The sequence below is a fragment of the Leptidea sinapis genome, chromosome 7 (genome assembly GCF_905404315.1).
Source record: "Leptidea sinapis chromosome 7, ilLepSina1.1, whole genome shotgun sequence".
In the NCBI taxonomy this organism is placed as follows: Eukaryota; Metazoa; Arthropoda; class Insecta; order Lepidoptera; family Pieridae; genus Leptidea; species Leptidea sinapis.
In genome coordinates, this window is record NC_066271.1 from 5,135,020 (window position 1) to 5,153,298 (window position 18,279).

General features: G+C 36.4%; 1 protein-coding gene across 6 annotated transcripts in view; it reads right to left on the minus strand.

Moving 5' to 3' along the window:
• Nucleotides 1-5,276: 5,276 nt before the first annotated feature.
• The window catches only part of LOC126965382 (disks large 1 tumor suppressor protein), a 73,387-nt gene continuing 60,384 nt past the window's right edge, over nucleotides 5,277-18,279 (minus strand). For all 6 annotated transcript variants that reach the window (XM_050808947.1, XM_050808942.1, XM_050808944.1 and 3 more), the window contains 5 exons: nucleotides 15,359-15,508; nucleotides 13,744-13,916; nucleotides 12,325-12,434; nucleotides 12,142-12,233; nucleotides 5,277-10,104 (listed from right to left, as the gene is read on the minus strand). In XM_050808947.1, coding sequence (XP_050664904.1) covers nucleotides 9,998-10,104; nucleotides 12,142-12,233; nucleotides 12,325-12,434; nucleotides 13,744-13,916; nucleotides 15,359-15,508 — 632 coding nt within the window. In that variant the 3' untranslated portion in view covers nucleotides 5,277-9,997. The remainder of the gene's footprint in view (nucleotides 10,105-12,141; nucleotides 12,234-12,324; nucleotides 12,435-13,743; nucleotides 13,917-15,358; nucleotides 15,509-18,279) is intronic.

Consider the following 18,279-nt stretch of genomic DNA (forward strand, 5'->3'; position numbering starts at 1 on the left):
GCTTGAATATGGATTCATTTAATTCAACACATATTTGTTACTAAATTATATATGAATAACTACCATGAATTATCCAAATGTTTTGAGTTGTCTTTAGTGTTAATTCCGCCAATATATTTTGTCTTTAAACAATTCTACACGAGGCAGCCTCAGGAGATGTTGACTTGACAAACTCTGGCACGAGACTCCTGCATTTGCAAAAAAAATTGGTTAATTTTTGCATTATAAATATACATATAAGTTATACGAATTTTAAAAATGTAGGTATAGAAAAATACTACTAGGTATATATAACTTATATAATAGTTGTACTATAGATAATTGCCCTGTACTTTCCCCGGGGCGTAAAAAGAATAGGGGAGTCCCAGGCCCATGGGTGTCATAAGAGGCGACTAAGGGCTTTTTAGAAGTGGGAGAGTCACGCTGCCGTCTTTTGACGTCAGCAAAATCGGGCCAGACTCGTCCGGGTTAATTACCACACTCGCACAGAATACCGGCGTGAAGTAGCGGCCTAGTGTCGCTAAGTTTCGCATAGGTTAGTGTCGAGGACCGGTGGCCATTCCAATGGTGATGCGGCTCCCGGATGTGGATAGCCACATGCCTTGTCCTTTTTCATTGGATCTTCTGCTGACTACACATCCTGATGGTTACCAGGTCTTAAATAAATAAATGTTAAATGTTAAGTCTTTGTAGACGACCCGCTCGGAACGTCCGACCATTGCGTGGTCAGGAGTGTAGTGCCTACCCGACGCCAACGTCGCAGACCACCAGTGACCCGCCGCTTTTGGCACTACAAGTCAGCAGATTGGGATAGGATGCGTTCCTTTTTTGCATCCTACCCTTGGGGCAGGGTTTGTTTCCCTTCGGATGATACTAGTGCCTGAGCCGTTGCAGTAGCCGATGTGATACTGCAGGCCATGGATATTTTTATACCAAGCTTTGTAGTACCGATCGGTGGCAGATCACAGCCCTGGTTCGATGCGTCAGTTAAAGCAGCATCTGACTGCACAAAACAGGCGTATCGAACTTGGGTTGCGGCGCTGGGCACAAAGGATCTGAACTGCGTAGTTCTTAAGAGGAAATACAACTGTGCCTCCAGATTTTTGAAGCGGCAAATTGCCCGTGCAAAGTCAAAACACGTCGTCAAAATCGGCGAGCAGCTTTCCCGTTACCCGACCAAAACACGCAAGTTCTGGTCGTTGTCGAAAGCTGCTCTTGGTAACTTCAGCCAGCCGTCCATGCCGCCGTTGCACATGAGGAATGACACCCTGGCCCATACGGCAAAAGAGAAGGCCGATTTCTTGTGCGCTCCTTTCGCATCCAACTCGACTCTTGACGACAGCGGAAAAACACCGCCGACAATCCCGCAGTTCAGACAGAAAACTGTTAGGCGAGCTCTGTTTTCGTTGGACGTCAGAAAATCGAGCGGGCCGGATGGCATTTCTCCAATCGTGCCTAGAACGTGTACCCCTGAGTTGACGCCGGTGCTAACGCGTTTATACCGGCACTCTTATTCAAAAGGCGTAGTCCCTGACATGGAGCCCATGTCAGCCCTTGTCCATCCGATCCAAAAAAAAGGAGACAGTTCAGATCCGGCAAACTACAGGCCTATTGCTATTACCTCCCTGCTCTCCAAAATCATGGAGAGCATAATTAGCCGTCAGCTCTTGGTATACCTAGAGGGTCACCAGTTGATCAACGACCGACAATACGGGTTTCACCATGATCGGTCGGCAGGTGATCTTCTGGTATACCTAACACATAGACGGGCTGCGGCTATTGAAAGCAAGGGGGAAGGCCTGGCAGTTAGCCTGGATATAGCGAAGACTGTTGATCGTGTATGGCACAAGGTGCTCCTCTAAAAACTTCCATCATTTGGGCTTCCCGAGAGCTTGTGCAAGTGGACCTCCAGCTTCCTCACTAGGCGCAGCATTCAGGTCGTTGTCGACGGATATTGCTCGAACCCGAAGGCTGTGTGCTATCCGCTGATATCCTATCCGTGATATACGCTGTTTCTTCTGCATATCAATGATATGTTGGACACCTCCAACATTCATTGCTATGCAGACGACAGCACTGGTGATGCCGTATACACGGGCCATGCAGGTCTCTCTCGGGAAATCGTCGACCAGTGCCGGGAGAAACTTGTGTCTTCTATCGAGTCCTCTCTTGAGAAGGTCGCGAAATGGGCTAAATTGAACCTTATCCAATTAAACCCTCAGAAGACTCAAGTTTGCGCGTTTACCACTAAAAAAACCCCGCATTGACCGCGTGCAACGCAGAGCAGCTCGAATTGTCGGGGACCCAGTGCTTTGTGAACGGCTAGATCACTTGGCGTTGCGTAGAGACGTCGCTTCATTGTGTGTCTTCTACCGCATTTATCACGGGGAGTGTTCCGAAGAGCTGTTTAACCTGATTCCTGCCGCCGATTTCCACCTTCGCAAGACACGCCACAAGGATGTGTGGCGGTCCTCCACAGTGCGGTATTCAAGGAGCTTTCTTCCACGTACTACAAAGCTGCGGAATGAGCTTCCTTGTGCGGTGTTTCCGGGACGATACGACAGGGGTACCTTCAAAAAAAGCGCGTACACCTTTCTTAAAGGCCGGCAACGCTCCTGTGATTCCTCTGGTGTTGCAAGAGATTGTGGTTGGCGGTGATCACTTAACAACAGGTGACCTGTACGCTCGTTTGTCCTCCTATTCCATAAAAAAAAAATATACGTACATACATTCATACACTCACGCCTTGTTCCCGTCGGGGTAGGCAGAGACAATAGAATGCCACTTGCTTCTATCCTTACAAACCTCACGCGCTTTCTCTACATTCATTACTCTTTTCATACATGCTCGCCGGTTGCGGGTGCTTCGGAATTTTTCTTTTCTCAAAACATCCCCAATTTGGTCGACGAACGTTCTACGAGGTCTCACGTGACCGACTTGCCCACACACACTTGCCTTATATATTTGATGCGTCGTCCTTTCTTCACTAATTAGCTCCACGTCTCCAAACCATAATTTATATCATATCTATACATATTATATCATCATTATAACACGCTTCTTCTCTCTCAGAGCGCTATTTGTTTCCGAAGCGGTAGTAGTATCTAGTATATTCGAAATGACATCAAAAAGAATTCTAAAGGAATCAAGTTTGAGAAAATAAATGCCTTCATAAATAACGTAGACAAATGGGAAATTTATTTCTTAAAAATAACTTCACTAAGATGTGAACCAACGAATACACTACTCGAATCTAGATTAGATTTGTGAAAACTCGCCGACGCATTTAGGGGGATAGCGGACATCTCGCGATTGTCGCTTTTGAAGTACCCCCAGAGTAAGAAATCCAATGGCGTGTGATCTGGGCTCCGGGGAAGCGACGGAATATCCCCTCGACGCGATATCAGCTTTCCCCCAAAGATGTTGCGCCATCTTGTAGAAACCATGTCCTGCTGTTACAGGCTTCAAAATCAAAAAGAAAAAGTTACGTAGCATTGACGTATAGTGATCAGTATTTACTGTTACCTACTGTTTGGTCTCTCTAAAAAAATAGGGACAACTCCAAGAGGTGACATTGCCGCCCAATCGGTAACTTTGAGCGTTTGCAGAGGCCTCTGTTTTCAATAATATCCACACAAATGAAAATCAATTTTTTTATTTATTTTATGATTTTTAGTGAATTTGAAGTACACGAACAATTTGTCTAAATATGTGTAGATATACTAAATTTTTCAATGCAGCAATGAACGTAAGCGCTTTGCAATTTGATTACAGACAGTTAGAAATTCTGCCACAGATCGCACCCTTACTGTAAGTCGTTAAGGAGTCCCATTGATCATATTCGACTACGACAATTACTTGACCATAACTATGTTATGGTAGATGACTTCAATATCCGGATAGCATAAAAAAGATTCGGCGGAGTATTGTTAATTTGCTCCTAAGAATTGAAGAGCTCCGTTACTTTGTCATGGATTCCGTAATCAGAACCTAACCAAACTCTTAACTAAACTCACCAAAGTATCTTTGAAGTATATCCTTTTCAAGAATTATCGAAATCGGTTGGCGCGATATTGAGTTATTCGTCATCCACTTAAATTTAAGACTTTTATGGTTTTCTCATGGATGCCATTATCAAATCTGGACCAAATTACAATGGGAACGAACATACGGGAAGCACCAGCTTTCAAATAAAAAAAGAATTATCAATATCGGTTCACACAGTCAATAGTTTTGAGGTTGAACAAACTAAGAAAAAACATACCGACAAATGGAGAACCTCCTCCTTTTTTGAAGTCGGTTGAAAACAGAAGAATATTGATTTAAAATTACTATTAAATACCTATGTATATTATAGAAAATAACTGAGCTATTTTTATAAGTTGACCTTATGCTAGGTAGGTATAGTTTGAGGCAAAGAAGACAACCCTAATATCGTCGAAAAGTCACGCGATAGAAAGAGAGGCAACTTCTAGGCCATAGTTTCTCAACCTTATTTTGCTCACCGCCCACTTTGAGAATATGTTTTTTTCTAGAGTATTTTCGTGTATTTTTTTGCCTTTTTAGACTATATTTTTTAATCTACCCACGCCCCAACTCAATGACCCCTAATTTTCTCTGGGTCTTCTACGCGACCCCGAAAGTCTCACACGCCCACAAGGGGCGTTATCGCCCACGTTGAGAACCTATGTTCTAGGCGAATTAATATGTAGGTTAATAGCGCTGTGCGATCTGAATTACACGTATTGTATGGTCGCAAGACTCCCTATTTTTTTTATTGATTTTGTGGAGTGAGACTTCCGTACTTGTACCATTACTTATCTTTGCACAACCATTGATCCCCCTTATAATAATAAATAGGTAGCTAGCATGAATGGTAACTTCATAATGGCACTACCGCAAACAACTGCTATTTTCAGATTTTTTTATCTCTGAAGCATATGAACCAGTATTATTCAATTCGGAAAAGTATATTCGAAAAAAGTTTCGGGGCGGCGGAGATCACTTAACAAGAGTTAAGTGATCTCCGCCGCCCATATTCTCTTGCAACACCAGAGGTATCACAGGAGCATTTCCGGCCTTTTAGAATGGTGTACGCGCTTATACGCATGCTGTGTTATATTTAACAAAAGTTGGGTTATTCGAGTGATAAAAGGTAAAATATTAGGAGGATCTGTACCTTTTGTGGTTCCTGAGGAATAAAATTTCCAACGACGCCTTTGTGTTATATATATATTGCTATTATGATTATAGGACTTGAAATAAAGACAAAGAAGGATTTTTCAACGTAAATAACTTTATTCCAACTAAATCTATTGAACATTACTAATTGATACATTTGTACATCTGCAAATATGGCTTTCTGATAAAATGTGTACATAAAATATGATAACTACTAATATATCTATTGTTAACACATTAATAGAGGCACATACTTACAATTTTATAATGTACATAAATTAACTACGACACAACAAATACTTATTACAATAAAAACTAATAATGTGAAATAAAACGTTTCGAAACGTCTCCTGTCGTAAAATACAGATAAAGTAGAATACCTACAAAGTAAAATCAATACATTCCGAGTATAAATAATTATTTAATTCATGATTCAGACAGTTAAAAATATGAGAAATTAAGTACATCACAACATATCCAAACAGCTTTGCAGACATTGCGAAACTTCTTTGGCAAGTAACCTATTTAAGACATAAATAGAAGGCGGGAAATAAATCAATCCATTAGGTCTTGTCATGAAACAGTTAAAATATTAACAGCTAGTTAAACATAAGCACACTTGCATACATTAAGTACGGGGAAAATATTGTATATTTTATTACAAGATAAAACAAACCCTACACGAAAGTAATACGAGTGAATAAAATCTAGAAAGCGTTAATTATTTTTCGCGCCTACCGCCATATTTGCAGATGAGCATGACTCGTAAGAAAATAAAATTCTCAATAAATAAAGGTGAAACGCTATTCGGGTGCGAAACTTACACCATTATAATAATATAACACAATTCATTACTATTATAAAAATGACCAACAAACTTGCACCATTGTCTAAGAAAGAGTTAGTAAAGTGCACGTCATCATGAGATTCAAACCGCTTGCGCCGATTTCATGCCGCTTGAGCAAATATCAACGCTGTACCAGCTCACTCAACTCACGATTCCTTGACAGTGACAATGACATTGACATCAAACTTGCTCGACACGTCAAAGTTAGTCAATAAATCGTAGTGTTTGATATGAAAGTCTAAAGCCTAGGCAAAGAGGTCGCGTGGGTGGGTTTTAAAACTATACGTAGCAATAAATAACACCTAATTATTTTGTCATAGTTAACAATATTACCTACCGAGTTCTTTGCGAATCTCAATAGCGTCACTGAAGGTAATTCACAAATTACTCTAAAACTCTCAAATCAATATGAATATCATTTAATTCTCTACAATATACAATTTATCTTACACATTAGATCGAAGCTTATTCAATTTTCAATAAATAAAATTTGTTATATGCAATTATTACACAAGAATAATATTTAAAATCGCTGTTCAACGTAAGCGAAAGTTTACTACGACGAAAGCGTGTTAGTGAATAGTCACATCTATAAAAATAATGTTAAATTCAAGAAGTTATGAAAAATAGTAATAACATAGACTATCCCTAGATAGTTTCGTTTGTCATTGTTTCACACTATAAAGCCTCACTCACATGAGAGTTGAAAAAGCGCGGCGTTTATTAAACGCAATGCAAGAAATGACACAAGGTACATTCAACTCAAAGCCCTGTCTACTGCATTGTAAATGGGCTAATAAACATTTGAATGCCGATCTGTTTCATCGCTTTTCTGACGTAGATAAAGCAAAAGTGACGTAGATAGTCCAAAGCAGAAGCTAGTTTTGACGTCACGACTTTAAATCCCATGCAAATGAGGCCTAGAGTTAGATTGGGTATATTACGAGTGAAACTCTCAAAAACTCGCTTTAATTATTCCAATTATATAAATTATATTTTTTTATGCATATTGAAGACGGTGCTTTTGATTTTTCGAGTGCTAATTCATGATTAGGGCGGGCAACTAGACGTAGTTAACATTCTAAGGCGAATATAATCACAAAATAAATTAACTTATCACCCGCCAAAACGTCCTCTAAAGCTACCTTCACAACACACATACAAGGGATCACAATGAGATTTAATAACAAACCGTCAGGTGGCGTGCATAGTTGCGTGCCCACGCACACAAGTCAAAAGTAAATCGTAACACAAGGTTCAATGACCATAGATTTAGAATATACTAGCATAGACAAAGGTGCGAGAGAGATGAACATCTCTAAGGATGATACATCAAGATATAGGAAAGCTAATCAGTCACACTTGGAACAAGACCCTAGCTAACGCACAAATAGATAAATCAAGTGATCACGCATACCCGGGCCGTCTATACGCTAGAATATTCGAAGTGTATGGTTCAATCAAACATAACTTAACAATTGACGGCTAATTATCGGGAAATCTATGTTTTCTTCTACTTTCACTAGATGGCGCTCTTTCGACGCCATACAAATCGTAGTTAACTTTTACGCGATCGAATAGGTAAAAAATCTCACACTTGGCAGTCAGGTAAGTTAATTTCGAAAGAAAACAGTCCGCGAGCCAGTAGCACGTCGAAATAATCTAATATTAATTGGAGGCACATTGGAACAACGCCGTGACGTCATACGAGACAGGACCACTACGCTATAAGCAACTAACTTCACGTATATACTGGTGTTGACTCCGTGTTGTGTGGATATTGAATTGCTTAATATACTACGACGAATGAAAGTTAAAGACGATGTTGTGACCTTACCTTAACGATATATTACATAGTATTATTACAAAAAATATACTTATTTGCAAAAAAAATATATGATATTAAGTGATAATTTGATCCAAATGTCAGCGCACCAAGAACGGTCTATGGATGACGATCTTATAACCCTGTAGTCTCCGTATACCTTTATTATATTCGGAATGAGACAATTAAGTTAATCAACAGACGAATCATCCTTACACAAAGGCGATGCATCCAATCTTAAAATAATTTATACGTCTAGATAGTCTCTTGCTATTAGACAACCGATAAAACAGGCCAGGAATATTAGTTTAGTGCTACGTTTTATACTCGCATTTTTTTGTATCACACTTTGTGTTAGTGCGCTTGAATTGCTCAAAATAGAGGGTAGTTTTAAACTAATTTTTTTTCAACGTTTTCACAGCTGTCAAAGTTTATCTTGACGTATAAATATCTAAGCATCCAATATAAAACTTATACAGTTAATTTTTTATTACTTTTCATTAAACATTTCATGTTTAAATCGCAACTTTTTAACTTTGAACATGATTCTTAAACTGGATGCACCCTTTTAGCCAAGCTAATTTGTTTTGTATATTACAACCATTGTAAAATACTCTATTTGATTTATAAGAGTGGGTGTTGAGTATCTTTTATGCTCCAATTTTTCCGAACATATGGTAGATTCAGTAATTTAAATTAAATATTTGTTATGACAATTCTAAAGCGCTAAGTTTAAGAATAATAGAATAAAGTTTTTTTTTTAACTTTGACTTTATGAGGCGCCTATGCGTTATAAGGTCAATGGAATCATAGTAGTAGTGCAAAGTTATAATTTTTTAATAGCAATGTTCTCAATATTCAGTCTATCTTCAATCACTTTGATAATTATGCTATAATGATATTACAGGAATGTTTAAATGTATTCCAGTTTTTTTGCAAATAAGTATACTTTTGCTGACTTGACTTCAAGTTGACAAATATAACTGAGCAATCTTCTGCAATAAGGCATCTAAACTATCATTAAAACTTATTCAAAAGCAAAGACAGTTTAAATTATTTCCAGAATTAATTCAACAAAGAATTATTAATTCCAGCACGGTTGTTTATCCAAAGGGAAAACTATCAAGTCATGTAATTCACGTAACAAACGATGAATAATACTATGTGTGTGTGTGTGGAACTTAATCAACTAATACACTCCGGTCGTGCAGCGAAGATAATTCCGGACATTGACCCCACGTGTGAGCATGACGTATGTGTGCGACAGGGATAGATTCTATACATTTGTAAGTTCATATGTAATTATAATGAATGAGGTTTTGTGGACTGTAAAATCATATGGATGTCTACTTTTGATAAGTTATGGTGGAAATTTAATCTAGTCAACTTTTTGTCCACCCCATACGGCAGTTTTGTGTAGATTATGTAGATCTTAAAGGAATGTTAGTATAAAATAGAGATAAAAATATAATAAAACATTTACACAATGTAAGAATTGATTGCTGACAGCACTGTCAAAATCTCAAATACAATTTAAATTATTTCAAATACAATTATGTCAAATAAATAGATTTCAAGCATAAAAAAACCTATAAGAAAGTCGGATTTTCTTGTATATTTAAGAGATTTTTTTATTAGGAAATACTCACGCGAAATTAAAATCATGCAGCGTAATTCTCTCGAAGTGAGAAAGACAATTACTAATAAAATAACTTAATATTTCTAGAACAATCCATAGTGTACTATATGTTATATTAGTAAAATACGACGTTAGCTATCAGATTGCAATAAAGGTAAGTTAGTGCCACTGAGCAAGAACGAAAGGAGTTACAATTTAACAATTTTTAAAACAAATAAAGCTTATAAGAGAAACATTTTTTATATGAACTCACTAGTGCTCAGATTGTATACAAAGAATCAACAATTTATATCATATAAGTCAATAATGTAAAACCAATGTGTTTTTTTAAGTATATGGAAAAGTCTATAAGCGATTGAAACTTTATAATATTGTAGGTTTATTTGAGATTGGTTATGAAACCAAAATTTTTATTTAATTAATTATCTGTGATTTACACGTAGTTCGGGTTGTCTATGGTTTTGTTATTGTCTATTCTTATAGGGTCTAGATGATGGGAGGTGATTCAAAGCGGTTCACGTCTCGGAAGCCAAACGGTGGGCCCACTCTCCGCAGCAATTACGGCTTTCACTTTAGCGTAAATTTCCTCGGGCGTGTCTCCTGTTACAACAGCTGAAATATAAGATTTAAATTTAATACAATGTTTTAAAATCATGCAAAACAAAATAATATCAATGCACTTTTTAAAAAATGTGTACGCACGCATGTAGTTATTCTTCTTTGGCGTGATAGAAAAAATCCTTAAAAAATATTCCTCGTGCTATTACGTATGTGAAAAAACCAGTTTTTTATTCAAGAAGAAATTAAATACAACCAATGAAAATATAATTATACCACATAATTTAGTTAAATAATGTGTAATTAAACATCATTAAATTAATTTTATACATTTGAAGAGATTTTTTTTTATATTTTAAAGCTTGTATTTCAATTATATATTGAAATTTATTTTATTCTCGCCCAGAGAAAATTAGGGGGCATTGAGATGGCGCAGATGGGGCGTGGGTAGATTAAAAAATATAGTATGAAAAGGCAAAAACATACACGAAAATACTCTAGAAAAAAATATTTTCTCAAAGTGGGCGGTGAGCAAAATAGGGTTGAGAAACTATGGTCTAGTTGAACAGCTAACGTCAGGGTGTCTAATTAACGTGACAGTGTGCGCGCCCATCGTAAAAATTCACTGATATTTTTTCCCAACTCGCCAAAAGAAGTATAACTTCAATAAGAATCCTTAACACATAACAAGATTGACAACAACTGACTTTATTAGCGTGTTTCGTGGTACAGGAGAGCCACTGACCCGTATAAGTACCACTGGACAGGCTGTTCCATATGTTTGACAGCAAATTTTTTGTGCCTATTTAAAGCGCCACTCGCGAGCGTCCAGAGAACTAATTTTGACGTATAATACAAATGGCTGCGAAGGAACGAACAATACTCTGAAGTATTTTTACATTTTGAATTAATTTCGTTCGTTTTCCGTGTTACTTCGTACACTTCAAGAATCAACATAATAAAGTACACATTTTTTTTTTGTTAATAGTTTCCCACCATCTATCGTTGTTTGCTGAGGCTGTCTTCACTAGTTTTAGTACTGCAGACTCTCGCTATATGGCCAACAGCGCCAAAATGGCGAGTATCAAACAGGCACAAGAGGACTTTGACAGCCGCAGTCCAGTGGTAAATAGTAGAGGTCAGTTATGAACAAGTTCATTCCTGTTTGGTTTGCGTTCCAAGTGATACATATTTTTTCGTTTCCACATATAAATAGCTTTTTGTTATTATATTAATTCGTTACTGTTAGTTTTGCTGTTATTTGATATTGATTATGGAATCACAACCTCTAGACATCATGTGAAATATATTAATTCTTTGCAATATTCAAAGATAGATCTATAAAGGCATTTATTTTCTCAAAATTGATTCCTTTAGAATTCTTTTTGATGTCATTTCTAATAACTACTATATACTACTACCGCTTCGGAAACAAATGGCGCTCTGAGAGAGAAAAAGCGGCGCAAGAAACTCTCCCAGCATTCTATTTTTTTTCGTCTGGTTGGCCTTACTATAGGTACTGTGATCATAGCAACATTTAATGTACGAGATAATGTAATTTATAGTATCATTAGACATCTTATACATTGTATAATATAAATTATTATATTATTACTAGCTGACCCAGCAAACGTTATATTGCCGATATTAAAATCGCGATACAAAAGTAACTGTTGATCGTAGATGGGTGAAAATTTGAAGTTGTATGTATTTTTTAATGCAGACTCATAATCAAACAAATAAAAAAATAAAAATAAAAAAAAAACATTCGTATGGACCACCCTTAACATTTATGGGGATGAAAAATAGATGGTGTCCGATCTCAGACCTACCCAATATGCACTCAAAATTTCATACAAATCGCTTCAGGCGTTTCGGAGAAGTTTGGTAATAAACACCGCGACACGAGAATTTCATAGTGTACTAGGCTAACCCAGCAAACGTTGTATTGACAGATGTACATCTGGTCTCAGAATCAGCCAACATCTATTTTTAAAAGCCCAAATTTTTTTTTTAATTTTTTTATTAATTTGTATGGCAGTACGGCGTTTCCTGGGTCAGCTAGTTTAGTTATATAATTCTCATTCTCACCAGTAAAATATTCCGCGAATTCCTGTTCCATTTTCAGCGCACGGTCGTAAGTCTTCTTCGCTTGTTCTTCAGTCATTCGTTTCGTCATTTCCCTGAATTGTAAAAAAAAACACATTTGTAGATCAATATTGTTCATATTAACAAAGTGCAAACACATCAATAAAACAATATATTTTTACTTACATTATAGATTCTACGCTCTTTGGTTTGATAAATATGGCAATTGGGTACAGTTGCGCGACTTGCAACCTCTTTATGGCATTACCGCTGACGTCTAAAATGCAATGTTTCCCCTGAAATCGAAACCAAAAATATTATGAGATTTAGTGTCTTATCTTATGTTAGACATACTTGTGTCTTCATAACAATAATCTGTATAAAAACTCGTTATCATTGTCGGATTTTGAACTTAAATCTATCGCGTCCATTTTGCTTGAATCTCGTCGACGAATGCCACTGAGGCATCGACTGATGTAGTCAAATGCGGACACACCGTGTCTAGTGTGAGTGTGGGCATGAACTTTGGGTTTGGGTTGGATATAGCATCCTTCAGAGACCATATCAACATAGTAGCAGCTGACACATTTCGAAGATTAGGATTCGTACTGCGAAACTCTCGAGACTTCCATAATCCATTCGTAATACGCTTACTATATTATGCCTAGTCCGAAACAAATTCGAAACAAGCACCTGTGTCTGGGATCCTTACGAGAAAAAGACGAACTATTATTAGAAAAGTGCAGAAGGCCTTCCTAAGATACCTGTACAAACGTTGTTATGGATATTATCCTTTCATGTCTCCAACCAAATTTCTCTTAGGTTGTTCAGGTTTCAATTCCCTGGAAGTCAGGCGGACTTGCGACCAGCTAAAAATTATGTGACGAATTTTACGATTAGACGTTGATGCTCCAGATCGTCAAATCCCTAAATTCAAAAATGTTCGCCCACGAAAAAATAATCTTTTTCGTTCATAGGCATCTTTCAACGTGCTCTTGGATAAGAATACTCAATGGGATCCAATCAATGATGGGTGGACTTCCCTAGTTTCTGAAATACTAAGGTACGCGGAGAGCATTGAAATTGTATAATTAATCTTTAATATTTCTTTTTGGAACGAAGTTCCTTATCAAGCATTGCTAAAGGGGGCTAGACGGAAAAAATTAAGACCAAAAGTTGTAACGACACTTTTATATATACAATAAACGAATATTTAAATCATATTTAAATAGGTTTATAACTGCAAAATAAAATAATATGCAAAACAAACGTAGAATAGCACGACGAATAAATAATTTTTAGGATTTGTTTTGCGTGCATATATAAAAGTAAAACACACACTTTTATTTTTATTTTAGACAGTGGAATTTAGTGGAAAGTACCCATTTTTTTTTAGAAAATCAGTAAGATTAATATTTTTAAAATAAGGAACTTCGTTCCTATCCGGCGTCCCACGACACCACACGGTTTTATTGTTTATTATTTTTACTTTTAGTGTTTCGTCTAATTAGTGTAAGTGGCACTGCCGTGCTAATTGAACAATAAATAATTAAATAGCTTCTGTTTCTACAAATATAATTCTGCGATAGTCATGATGGAGGTTACCTTTTCAGCGACTTCCCGGACAGAGGCCACGGAGGTCCCGTACAGGTTCTCGTTGTACTGGCCCGCTTCGATGAAGAGATGGTTCTGGATGTCTCGCTCCATCTGCTCCCGGCTCGATACAAAGTGATAGTCACGTGCGTCCACCTCGTAGTCGCGCCGCGCCCGGGTCGTGTCTATAGACATTTATGTTTAAGCACTTAAAGGTGTTTTTTGAAGTCAAACTTTATTCAATTAGCTTAAACTTTAGGCTTTTGAATAGTAATTATAAGTATTTTTTTAATTACTGAATTTGCCATACGTTCGTGGATAGTTGGGCTCGTGAGAAGAACAAACAAACAAGAAACTCAACGGCCACTCCTTTCAATCAAATACAGTATTTTACAATGGCTGTAATATAAATAACAAATGATTATGTAAGGTGCTGCATCCAATATATGAATCATGTTTAATATAAACTATTTGATAAAAACTAATAAAGAGTAAACTTTATAAATATAAATTATCGTATATTGAATTCATTGTTTGTGTAAGGATACTTCCTTTTTTTCATGGAATAGGAGGACAAACGAGCGTACGGGTCACCTGGTGTTAAGTGATCACCGCCGCACACATTCTCTTGCTATACCAGAGGAATCACAAGAGCGTTGCCGGCCATTAAGAAAGGTGTACGCGCTTTTTTTGAAGGTACCGTCCCGGAAACACCGCACAAGGAAGCTCATTCCACAGCTTCGTAGTACGAGGAAGAGAGCTCCTTGAAAATCGCACTGTGGAGGAGCACCACACATCCAGATGGTGGGGATGATATCATAACTTAGGGCGTGTCGTGCGAAGGTGGAACTTCGTGAACAGGATTTCTACAATATGTACAACAATTGATATTAGTATGATCGATATGATTGGTGTTGGCCGCTGCTTCAACTGCCGAAGACAGCAAACGTCGGAAATATGTTGGACTCAGTGAGTCTTACACCTGTGCCGTTTTGTATCGAGACACTTGGCCCGTGGGGCCTATTTGCCCGGAGAATGTACAAATTTAGGGCTACTCGTAACCCAAGCGGTGGCAGCTGTTTCGGTCAACGGATCAGCCTAGCTATCCAACGTGGAAATGCTGCCAGTACTCTTGGTGCACTTCCCCGTAATGATAGTTTTAATTTAATGTGATCATAGTATTGTAAAGATAGTTATAGGATTTGTTTTGTTTGAATTAATATAAATGACATTTACAATTTATATAATTACTTACAATTGATAACATTTTTAACCGACTTCAAAGAGGAGGAGGTTCTCTATTCGATCGGTATTTTTTATGTTTGTACACCGATTACGCTGAGATTTATAATCCGTTTTACGTAATTCTTTACTTCGATGCAGAATTGCAATGCATTTGGTCACATAAAAATTTTACATAGTTTGGCCCAGTACTTTTCATTTTATGAACATTTTTTGGCATTTGGCTTGGCACCGACTTAAAACCTATCAATAGGTAGTACATATAAATAATAGTATTTTATTAATATTAAAGGTTTAAGGATAAGAGGTGTATTAAATTTTTTTTTTGTTATTTTATACTGTACAGTTTTCGAAGTCGGTTTTTTTAAACGTATTGTGAACTTACGTGGCACACAGCTTCCAAACTTATCAGGGAACTCTGATATTAGGTCATCGTTGATCCTGTCCTTCAACGGTCCCAGAATTATCACAGGCCGCGTGTAGTTAATCGTCATTTGCTGGACCGTCTCATACGACAATACGTTCTCATCTTGACCTGTAACACACAACAACTCATCAACAACATCGTCTAATACGTCATATTTTAATATTTTCTTTTATTAACACATTTAAATAAAACATTTTTAAAGGATTAAAACGCTTATCTCTTTACCCACGACTACACATACCAAAAAAGAAGAGGACACTGTCAGTAAATTTTGCCAAAAACCATCTGTCTACAGCAAATACCACCTCCGAGGCAATAAATGTCGGTAAACTTCATAATAACAAGTATGACAAATACTATCTTTGACTCATTTCAACTGCAGTCCCCCTGAAAACGAGATCTGGAAAGGTCTTGAAACGTCGGTTTAACTAAAATAAAAATGTAACTTTTACGGAAAAATCTAACGTAAAAAACAGTTACAATTACACGCGTTCTAATTCTTTAAAAGTGTTTTATTTAAACGTCATATCCGTCTCAAAATGGCGTCGAGTTGACAAACAATGTTCATGATAGATCTATTTCACTAGCTTTATACAGTATGACTGGTAACACACTAAAGATATATCGCAGATAAATCGGTACTCGATTCGCGTTCTAATTATGCAATTAAATTAGGTTTAATGTAATAAATATACAGGATGTCCCACGGCTATGCCACACGAAGGGGAAGTACATTATGTATATAGTAACATATTCACTGAAAGAAGACTTTCTTTTAATTTAAACTGCATTCATAGAATTGTAAATAATTGCGTGACGGAACCGGAAATTTTAAAATATATAAATGCAGTTTAAAATAATTTAGTCTTCTTTCAGTAAAATATAACATCTACAATATGTAACGTACTTCTCTCCCCCACGTGGTATGGCCGTGGGACGCCCTGTATAATACAAACCAAATATTATTTATAGTGAAGTTTTTGAACAAACTTCACACCATCGCAGTGTGCGACGTGGCATGGGTATCGTTAGTGTGTCACCTGTGATGCTCTATAAACATTCACCATACTAGAAAATATTATGTTTATGTTATTAATTATATCATCGATGTAAAATGATTTTTGTGCAATTTCTGGACGAGGTTTAGAGCGTTCAAAAATCTGTAGCGTTTGATCAAATAAACCTACTAGCTTGACGTGAATTATTTTTAGCAACCAAGTTCACAACTGTACGCAGCTATAAGTTAAAATCTTCAAAACTGACTTCGTTTTATTAAAACATGGTAACTAATTAACAAGTAGAGAAGATAAAAAAAAACATTCATTCGGTGATAATTCTTATGTAAATTAATCAAAAGACCACCTTTGAGATATACGCTAACAGCCGCTTTCAAAATTCAATATCTAATGTAGGATTATTTAAACTCCGATTAATCCTGAATCTGCATTTCAATATGTAAACATTACTTTTAAAATACATATAATAAAATTCATCTATTGGATGCCAAAAGGAAATCGTGGGCTATTTTATATGTAGGTAAAGTTATTTTGATTATAATTTTTTAATTTTAGCGTTAGAGAGCTTTCGTTAGAGATCATAGTCCGATCCGTACCCGTAAATTTATAAATACAGGTATAGAAATCTCTAGTCCGATCTCTGTACCAATCCAAGCAATTCAGTGGCCACTTTTTGGCATACGGCATTTTACGCGAAGCCACACCAGAGAATTCACGTAGTTAATCATGAATCCTTTCAGTCGGCGTCAAGTCCTAGCAATGATAATGTACGTGAGAAGGCGCAAAAATAGTAAAGAATTTTAGGAGAATTATCTCTTCGTGGACCGACGTTTAAAAGGAGCCTTTTACCACGCAGTGTTACGTCAATACGACAGGCAATTTTATAATTACTACAGAATGACTATGTCCACTTTCGATTTTATTTTACATCACATCTATCTATATATAAAAAAATTAATTGCTGTTCGTTAGTCTCGCTAAAACTCGAGAACGGCTGGACCGATTTGGCTAATTTTGGTCTTGAATTATTTGTGGAAATCCAGAGAAGGTTTAAAAGGTGAATAAAGGAAAATGCTGCTCAATTAAATAAAAACAACAAATTTGTTTTTCCTTTGATGTGTCCATACTGTATAATTTCTATTGGAGAATTTATTGACGCACGGTTTGACAGTTCTGCTGTGAAACAATTTAATTACGACAGCAGGGTGCATGTTATACGAAGTAATTGTTGATGTTATGGTATATTATTGACAAATTCATATAAAAACATTATTTTATTTATTATACAGAACAACGTCTGTCGGGTCAGCTAGTAAAAGATAATATTTTGCGACAAGACACAAAATTTAGACAATGTATACCTTACAAACATAAGAAATACTTCGATCAATCCCTCGTATTTAAAATCAAGAACTGTCTTTGCTGAGAGCACTAACACTAGCTATATTTACATAAATCTGTATTGGATGCTTTTATTTTATTAATACCTACACCAAATATAAAATCTAATAGCAAAGTATACACATATAATACCTATCAATATAATTATAAATAATAATAGGTTTATATATATTGTTATATATCATAATATTATTGACTAAGTTCTCGACTTAAATATACCTACGACATTAAATCCAATTTTAGACAACTCAATTAAGATGTTCTGTGCTTAAATAAATTCTAATACATGCGGCTGACATATGATATTAGCTATGCCCTACGATATTCTTAGCGATAGTTGAATTTTGCAGTAGTCTATATTAAACAAAGTATTCATTTCCGGGCCAGGTTGCACAACAATATAGGAAATTAGTAAACTAGCGATTAGTTAAAAAAATTCTGCGCTAACTAAAATTAATTATA